General features: G+C 45.6%; 1 protein-coding gene across 1 annotated transcript; it reads right to left on the bottom strand.

Moving 5' to 3' along the window:
- Positions 1–1,011: 1,011 nt before the first annotated feature.
- On the bottom strand, positions 1,012–8,796 carry LOC100550714 (calcium-binding protein 8). The gene is made up of 2 exons (XM_010721920.2): positions 8,618–8,796; positions 1,012–3,362 (listed from the first exon to the last, which is right to left on the bottom strand). Exons 1-2 carry the CDS (start codon positions 8,763–8,765, stop codon positions 3,235–3,237), a joined length of 276 nt encoding a protein of 91 aa, XP_010720222.2. The 5' UTR covers positions 8,766–8,796; the 3' UTR covers positions 1,012–3,234.
- Positions 8,797–9,003: the final 207 nt, after the last annotated feature.

Raw genomic sequence — 9,003 nt, 5'->3', positions numbered from 1 at the left:
TTTATTTTTATTTCTTTATTCTTTTACTTTCTTCCTCCTAAACCTTTGCCATCAGGTTCCAATCAAAATTTTATCGCTCTATTTTTACCTACTGTCTGTAAAAGCAATAAAAAGTCCTTTTTTCCCCCCTCTTATGAAGGAGGAAAAAGAAAAAAAGATAAATGGATGTTACATAAATGGAACCAGGGAGATAGGTAGGAGACAAAGGTTCAGTGTGCTGGCTAGGAAGGATGGGAAAGTGTCACCCGAAGTTGGTTGGGAGAGGAAGGGTTGAAATGGTGTGGCCTGATCCATCCTACACTGCCACTAGCTACTTGATGAGCCTGACTAATGAAAGAAGGAATAGCTTCAGGATGCTTTAGATGAAGAAAGTCTGGTCTAGGAAGGAAAAGGAGACCTCTGCAAAGACATGGCACTCATTCATAGTGGATACATTGGGTTCCCCACAGAAAAAAAGTAAAACTAAAAATCCCCAAATCCCGTACCCAGTAAAATCAGTGGGGAGTTTTGCAATGAACTCTACTGACCCCAGGCTATGGCTTTTACCAATATATTAATTATAGGTTTGGTTTTACAAATGGATGTTCAAGGTGAAGAACTGTGCTGAATAATGACTGTATTTACAAAAGTTTTTATGAAACATGCTTGTAGAAATTACAGAGCCTTCCAGAAATCTTGAAGGAATGGAAAAGATTATCTTGTCTGTAAGGTGCTGTTATAATTGGAGTCTGCCTGGTGTTAGCTGTCGGATGAGTGAGAAGAATGTGTAGAAATGCCTGGTCTACGTGTTTTACTTGTCTTTCTGTGCTATGCGAAGAGGCACTACTTTAGAGCTGCTGAGTTGAGTGGGGTGGTGGGTTGGTGCCCACCTCAGCTGCAGCTCCATCTGCTCTGCTTCCCACATTCACTCCAGCACTGTCCCAGGGGAAAACAAACAAAAAAACCCAACCAAAAAAAGAAAAAAAAGGTAGTAAGTACCACTCAGTGGTAATGTTTGGACTTTTTTTTTCTTGTTCCTACCTTTAATATGCCCCTGAGACCAGAAAACATGGATGACAGTCACCTCAAAAGGACCTCCAAGCTCCTTTTCTGCAATGTCCAACATAGTGAGCTTTGGGAGCAACCCTGAGTTCCCCATCAGTGTGAATCCTATGCTCAGAGCTTGCCTATCATTTTCTGCTGTTGGTTTGAAATCTGGTCTTGCCCTACAGCAAACACAAATCCCTCCATCTTCTGTGAGATGTAACAATTTCTGCACAGTATTTTGTAGCTGACCTCTATTAGTCACAGCAGAACAGAAATACAGAAATGTGTGTTTGTGAAAGGCAGAAAAACGACTCAGCTGCCTTGGAAATGACAGCTGTCATCTTTGGAGATGGAGGGGGGCACCAGGAAAACAGCAGCGTTGCGAAGGTGATAAATAGTAACACACACCTAAAGGCAAAATCCTAAACAGATACATGAGATCTAAGGGGTGGTGGGAGACAGAACAATGAGAAGTACATTTTCACATCAGGTTACTAGAAAAATACAGGTTAAATGAACTCGTAAGCAAGAACAAAGAGCAGAAATGAGTCTTTGGGATGGATCCAGGCTTGAGACGATGGCCACCCTGTAGGACAAGTGAAGCTCATGGTCCACATTCCCTTTGGGAGCCATCCTGCCCCTTCTCAAGACACAGGAAACAGTCCTCTACATTCACAGGAGTGAGATCTTGCTGTTCCATCGTGTTTCTGGAGCTCATCCAGCTGGTAGCAGAAACCACCGCCGTTCCAACCCCGCACCAATGCTCCCTGTGCACCAAACGCAGCCATCACCCATCAGGGCAAGGGAACCAGATCCCTCCTGGAGTAATACACGGGTGTACAGTTCATCTGAAGGTAAATGCAAGGATTTGTGTTGGGTTTAAAAGCAGAAATGCTTTCAGATGTAATCCTGGCTCCATGGGACACGTTGTGCCTCTGGTCTGCATCATTCCATCCTCTCCTTGCTGCTCATTAAAATCTCTTCCAGGAAAAATAACTAACACTTGTGGGATCTGATAGTCTGACACACTACGAAACATATGGTGGTATGCTCGAGTTTGATTCCTTCTTTTCTTGCAGCAGCCTGATTTTCTGATCACCTTCTTTCAGCCTGTCCATGGGATATGCAGTGGTGATGACGGTGGGACCGTGAGGGATGGAGTGACTTGCTGGTCAAATCCCACCTCACCATAGAGGTGAAAATGCAATCTCTCCCATGAGTAGGTGTTGGATGCAGAGGTTTCACTGCAATTGCAACAATGAATTAAGTAAAAATTGGGCAGTCGAGGAGCAGGGAGAAAAGCTCAGAGCTTTCTCAGTGGTTTTGGTCTCAATAAGGTTATTGAAGACTGCTGTAGCAGAAGGGCAAAACTACTGGAAAGGAAATGTTGAATGGCACCAAACAGAGGGATTTTCAACTGGCGCTGGTGGTTGCAGAGTTGGCTGGAAGACTGCACGAATCTCAGGAATGCCCATGTGGGGAAGTGGGTGGTGGTTCTTAAGCCCTGATTCTCGGTGGGAAAAAATGGCAAACAGACTCCTGCTACCCCACAGTCTTGTGTCGAAGGCGACGTTTGTGAAGCAAAAATAGAAATTCTGTATGATGCTGGCAAATTCTCCTCTTCTTTACTCTGAAAATACTGTACAAAGATGCTCTAGCTCCCCTCTAATGCCGTAAACTCAAAGGCATGGTCATAAGGGAAAAACAACGTGAAGCCAAAGTACGTGAAACAAAACGAACAGGACTTGCTTGTGGCAATGCTACGATCAACTTCCTGGGAAGGTGGGCCTGCCGGGGAGCTATGCGGCACAGTCAGTCGGCCCCTAGGTTAAAAGACAGCCCCGCTGCAGCGAGTCACAAGGCTGTGCCTCCTTACAACTGCAAAGCAGACTGCTGGATGAAAGCGTCTTCCAAGTTACCATTGCTGTTCTGAAGCAATAATTCGGGACTTCCGTACGTTTATTTTTTATTTTTTATTGCATTAGGAAACAAAACCTTTAAAGCGTTAAGACAGCCCTTTTATGTCCCTGCCAAAAGGATGTGGTTGATTCACAAGACACGTTACGCTGCTGGCCCCAGGCTCCTTGTCGAATGGTGCGTTATCTGCCCGCCTCTGTCTCTTTGCCGTGTGAGAGTCGGTTCGGGGGAAGCTCACCCGGTGGCATGCGCATGCATGGTCAGTTTGGGTCACAGTGTCATGGTGAGAGGCTACTCCATGCCGCTCCGCAGGATCTGGTTGGCCGCAATCAGCATCACGCTTATAATAAAGGCCATGGCAAATGCGCAGATAAGGCTCTTCCGGACGCAGGTCTGTCTGTTCTGCTTCTGGGCGTGCACTGCAGAAAGACAAGGGAAGGTTGAGCTACTTGGACGAAAAAACATCTTTGCTCTCTGCTGGGGTCTGCTGAGCTCAGAAATTCTCCTTTGCCTCTACGTGCACACAGCCCTGCCCACACCTTGTACCTACCCTGGGAAGGGAACACTCCCCGTGCTGGACAAGTCTCTCCTTGAAGACCAGTGGAGACCATTAGAGGGTGAGTACTTTGGGGACATTTCCAAACAATGAACCTTACTTTCATCTGGCTTTGGGCAGCCTGGTCTGGTGGTTGATGACCCTGCACATAGCAGAGGGGTTGAAACTAGATGATCATTGAGGTCCTTTTCAACCCAGGCCATTCTATGATTCTATGACTCTATGACTACTTCCAAAACAGTTTTCCTACCAGACCACCCTTTCATACTGCAGGAAGCCCCTTCTCACACACAGTGGCTTTAAAACCCTCCAGATGCCTGAAAATTAAAGTGCTTCAGTTTGATCTGTTCTTTCAGTTTGATCTTCAGTTCTTTCTAAGCTCTTTATGAAGTTCTCTATGCATTCATTTTATCAGAAATACTGGTCTTCTGCAAATCCCCTTAGGTTTTTCCGCTTATAGGTCAACTGGGAGTGAGTAGAAATTCAAGATGTGCTCCCAACAACACTTAAAAAACTCACTGTGATCACTCCCGTGAGTATACATAGTACATTAGTCTTTTTTTAAACTGTTTTTAGGTTTTCAGTGCCTAAGCAAAATCAGACTTATTAAGAACCTTTTCAAACGAATGCTTGCAGAACAGTTGTCAAAGGAGGTGAGGGTAATTTGCAGCAGTTAAAATACAGTCAGAGCTAGGATTTTTAGCATTTGACATATTTTATTTAGTTATGTTTTTAAGATCAGCAGCAGGATACAGTTCGTGATCTGAGAAAACAGAAATCTTGTTATCCCTTCTCTTCCTTTACGTACAGGACATGATCAGTCCTCTGACTGAGAATACCAGCACAATATTGGGGCACCACAAAAATCAGTGTCTGAAAAGGCTCTGGAGTTTCTGAAAGGTAAATTCAGAAAGGCAGAGAATCCTCATGCAGGTGATGCCCTGCCAGTATGGGCAGTACCAAGACTTGCTACACCCTGCTCAGCACCACTCCTAAATTACAGCTTTCTGCTTGCACAGCTCTACCCCTGTTTGCTTTTATATTACACGCAGGATCAACATGGTAGTATGGTGCATGATGCCCCAGCGCTCTGAGAATCTTGTTAAATAACAGCCTTGGTTATTCCTTTTTAATTTTTGTTATTTCTGCACTTTAGAAAACTCTCCCAGCCAGGCAGAACAGTGACATAAGCCACTGTGATCTGCGCTGGGCTCTGTTGCCTACTACAATGGATAGGAGAGCAGCTGAAGACTGGCCAAGACTTTCTTTGGTGGCATCTCTCCTCCCAAAGGAAAAAAGTAAAGCATGCGCAGTGATTCTTGCGGAAATGTTTCTGAAGCAAACCATTTTTTCAGTCTACTGACAAGTAAAAATAGTGATTTAAGGCAGAAGGATCCAGGTAAGTCATTGGTACTGTTTTTCACCAACTAAGAAGCTGAAGTTGCTGACTTTCTTCATTGTGAACACAGTCACGTGCAGCCCTGGGATCAGTCTGTGAATCATCTTCTTAAATATGAAAACCTTTTTGCCCTCCCTGCAACTTATGAATTTTTCCCTCAATTACCTCATTTCTCCAAATTCACCTCCTCTTTGAACATGGCATCCATTCTTTTTCCTACTGGCTTCCAGAGTGGGCATTGTCACAGGCCTGGAGACTTGATCTGCACTGCATTTTCACAGAATCATAGAACCATTAAGATTGGAAAAGACCTCTAAGATCATCTAGTTCAACCATCCATCTACCACCAATGTTGCCCACTGACCCACATCCCCCAGTGCCACATCTCCATGGTTCTGCAACACCTCCAGGGGCAGTGACTCCACCACATCCCTGGGCAGCCTGTGTCAGTGCCTGACCACTCTTTCAGAGAACTTTTTCCTAATGTCCAAACTCTTGCCAATAGGAATTTTTACTGCAGAAGCTTGGAATTCAGCTGGTTCCTTGAACATGGTCAGAGCCACAGCCTCCTCCTGGGATGTACAAGCATGTTCCTAGCAGGTAAAGCAACTCCTAGCAATTCCCAACATAAAGGAAATCTAAAGAAGCACACTGAGGCTCGTCCTTCATCTTCCCAACATGCTGGTTGGCAAGACTTTGTCAAGGGGTGGTAGATACACACTGCCATGGCTGCAATTCTCCAGAAGATATAGGCTCAACATGTCCAGCCCGTTTTGGAGCGTATTGGATTATTGGCTTTGACTGCCAGACTGGTCACGATGCCCACAGTGGTCTTGGGATGCTCAAGGGAGAGCGCTGAGAGCCTGCAGAAAAAGGCACTCAGGCCACGTCACTGTAACCATCCAGCACCCATTTGCCATGAGCTCAATGTCACGAGCATTTTGATGAAGAGAACTGCCAGATAGACAATTTTTGTGCTACCAATTTTTGTTAGTGCAATGTCACTCCAAACAGTTGTCCTTTCCTTGTATCTCTTCCCATTAAAGCATGCAGTCTTCTTGGCTCTCAGCCTTGTTCTCCTGCCCTAAGCATTAACATAAATAGTGAGAAGAGCTGAAAATATAAATGCACCTCCCTTCTGGTTGTGTTCTTCATTGTCAGGGCTGGTATGGGGAGCTGGGCATTTTCACTGCCTTCCTCCTCATCAAGTAGAAGGCTAACAAAGCTCCCTGGAAATGTGTAAGAGGACAAGTTGTAATGCGAGCTTAGAGCTGACATCTTGCAAACGACTCTCATGTTCAGAGCAAGCTGAACAAAATCCTAGACTTGTCTCTGACCATAATATGAGCTTTATACTTCATTTAAAGTGTGTGTGGCTGCATGTGAGTATGAGAGAGATAAATAGTGCACATTATCTGTGTTGATCTACAATGAATATTATAAATCTTAGTTTTGAAAGCCTTATTATGACAAGAAGCCAAAATGGCCAGGTTAGGAGAAAGACAGAAATGTGCATTTCTGCTGATGGCAAAAGTACCTGTGCAGTGCTGGTTGCCACCTGACTGGCTTCAGTGCTTTCAGATTGGTGGGGCTCTTCAGACATTTCTATGCTCTATCAATTTATCAGCCAGGGAGAGCTGAGCTGAGCAGGTCCCAGGAGTGCAGAATGGAGAAGGGTCTCAGGGCTCTGTTTTGGTGGCAACAACACACCCAGTGGTGATGGTGTGGAGGGTGCAGGGTGCAGAGCTCCTGTTGCAGCAAGGAACTGAAGGACCTGTCCTCCCCAGCCTCAGTAACCACCAGGGCTCATCTTGGCTTCATTCCTGCCCATAATTAAAGCAACTTTAATGGGGTGGATGAAATGTACATTAAATATAGATGTAAATCTCGAAGTTAAGTCTCTTTAGGCTACCTTAACAGTTAAAAGAAGCAGTTGCTTTTTACAGTGCTCTTCACCTCATTCCAACGCAGTGCTTCAAATAAATTAGAGGGGTTGTACTCAAAAGCATCTCTTTCACTCTGCTAATTGACAAATGGGCAAAGAGCAACTAACCTACATGGAGACACTTAAAGCCAGGCTGAGACGCTGTCCAACAGCTCTCCCTGAGTGCCAGCAGAGGCTCTGTCATTCTGAGCCCTGCAGGGAGCTCAGCGTGTGGGAAATGGGAACGCTTTGGTCTCTTTCAGCACAAGGAGATCCTTCAGGTAATGGCATGTCCACAGCCAAGGGCTGCAGGACATCTCTTGCTCTCAGCCTGCCTTCCCTGGGAGAAATGCTCCTGTCAGAGCTGCTGCAGACCAGAACCATCCTCTTCCTCTGGGACCTGCAGCACAACTTAGTGTCTTGGTTGACAGTGCCGAGCTGATCTTTAATTCTCTGGTGGGTTTGTGCGCGCGTGTGTAGTTCCAACAACATCTAAAAAAGGGTCTGTTTTGCTTCTAGGTTCTGCCTAGCACCAGCCATGCCAACATCCCACGAGAAAAGCTGTTCTCGCTGTACTTTTGGAAGCTGGGACTTCCAAAATGAGATGCTGAGCACTGAAGTTTACAGACCCACGGTTTTGTGTCTGGGATTGGTTCACCCCAGTGCCGATGCAGCAATGGCAGCTGGGGTGCAGCTCCACCAGCTCAGCACGGACCAACAGCTCCAATATAAGCATCCCTTCTTCCCTGCTGCTTGCTTGGCTTGATTTGAAGACTGTTGCTGCTTGCCTCCCTCCTGCAGGCTTCTTAAAATTCAGCCATAATCTTCTGCATCTTTTCTGCAGTATTTAGCAGAGGATGAGTGTGCTGGATACAGTGTTTGAATCCCATTAATTAGCCAGGCTAAGTTTTGCACTTTGCTTTATTGTAAGATGCTTCAGCACCTCTGCCTGATGCCCCTTCAGAGGCACCAGGTGTGGGAAAGCAGCAGGTGATGCGCTCAAACCCTGAGTTCCTCCATAGGTATGTCCCTGGACTTTTCTGTACTTGAAATGATTTGTCTATTTGGTTGTTCCAGCCAGCAATGCTTCGGAGCACCTTGAGTTCCTCTGGCAAAGAAAATCCTTCTCCTACGGCGGCTTAAAGTGGTTTCCTTAAGTAAATTTTCCATCTTAGTAAATGTTCTTAGCAGTGTTAACTCCATTCAAAGTGCATAAAAATACACTGTAAAACTTCGGGCTGCATCCCATCTCTATTGCTGATCACTTACATAGCAGTCTTGGGGCATTGCTGAGGGGGTGCTGCACTGAGCAAGAGCTGCAATGCAAAACATTTCCTTTCCCATTTCTCAACCTGGAGCTCATCCAGTGGTGCTGCTCCACTGCTGACCAGCAGCTCACTGATTTGCCAGGAATCAATAGATTTCTGCACTGCGAATAAATACAGGCTTGAGCTTTGTAGGTGAAATTGTCTGCTATGTTCTTACACTGGGCAATAAAAGACAAAGTTGACTACGTTTGACACAAATACTCCTTTTCATTTCCTATAAGGCACTAGAGCTGAGCCATGGGTCTCACTTTCCTGATTGCTCCAAAGTGAAGCTCAGCCCAACTGCCGCCTTGCAGCCATGCAAGCCATCTAATGACAAAGTTGAGTTGAACACAGTCCAAGGAACTACAGGGAAACAAAAGGTTTTGCTCCACGCTAACTCTGCATCCCTGCCTGTGGTGCATCCAGCATCAGACTGAGTTTTACAAAGGAAACGGGAAGGGAACAACTGTACAAAACATCCTCACCTTCAAACTCTGTTTGGCAATTGCCGGAGTTTTCATTTAAACTCTCCTCCTCGTTGATAATGATGTTCTCGATGTCCTTCATCGTTAGGTGGTCCCGGAAGGCATGGTACAGGATGTGCTTCAGCTCTTCTAGCGTTATCCTCTGCATGTCAAACTGCAGGGAGAGGACTGTGTTAGGCAGGGCAGCAGGAGCAGCACGGTACTGGGATGAAAGCAGGCACGTGGGCACATCCCCGTTCCTCACTTGTGGGTTTTTTTCCAACCTCATTTCAACACCTCAATGTAATTTTGCAAATTTTGCTCTTTCGGGTTCACTGGGCACTAGTAGTGTGAGTATTTCAAATGGATGTTGCTAGAGCTCTTGCCTGCTTACTTATTGCTAGTAG

The sequence above is a fragment of the Meleagris gallopavo genome, chromosome 21 (genome assembly GCF_000146605.3).
Source record: "Meleagris gallopavo isolate NT-WF06-2002-E0010 breed Aviagen turkey brand Nicholas breeding stock chromosome 21, Turkey_5.1, whole genome shotgun sequence".
NCBI classification, from domain to species: domain Eukaryota; kingdom Metazoa; phylum Chordata; class Aves; order Galliformes; family Phasianidae; genus Meleagris; species Meleagris gallopavo.
Note: the sequence above shows the minus strand (reverse complement) of the source record. Positions and strands in the feature narration are given on the sequence as shown.

Coding starts and splice junctions, on each gene's coding strand:
- LOC100550714 (XM_010721920.2), bottom strand. CDS start 8,765: ATGCAGAGGATAACGCTAGAAGAGCTGAAGCACATCCTGTACCATGCC. Junction 3,363..8,617: donor TTGCCAAACAGAGTTTGAAG/GTGAGGATGTTT, acceptor GTCTTTCTGCAG/TGCACGCCCAGAAGCAGAAC.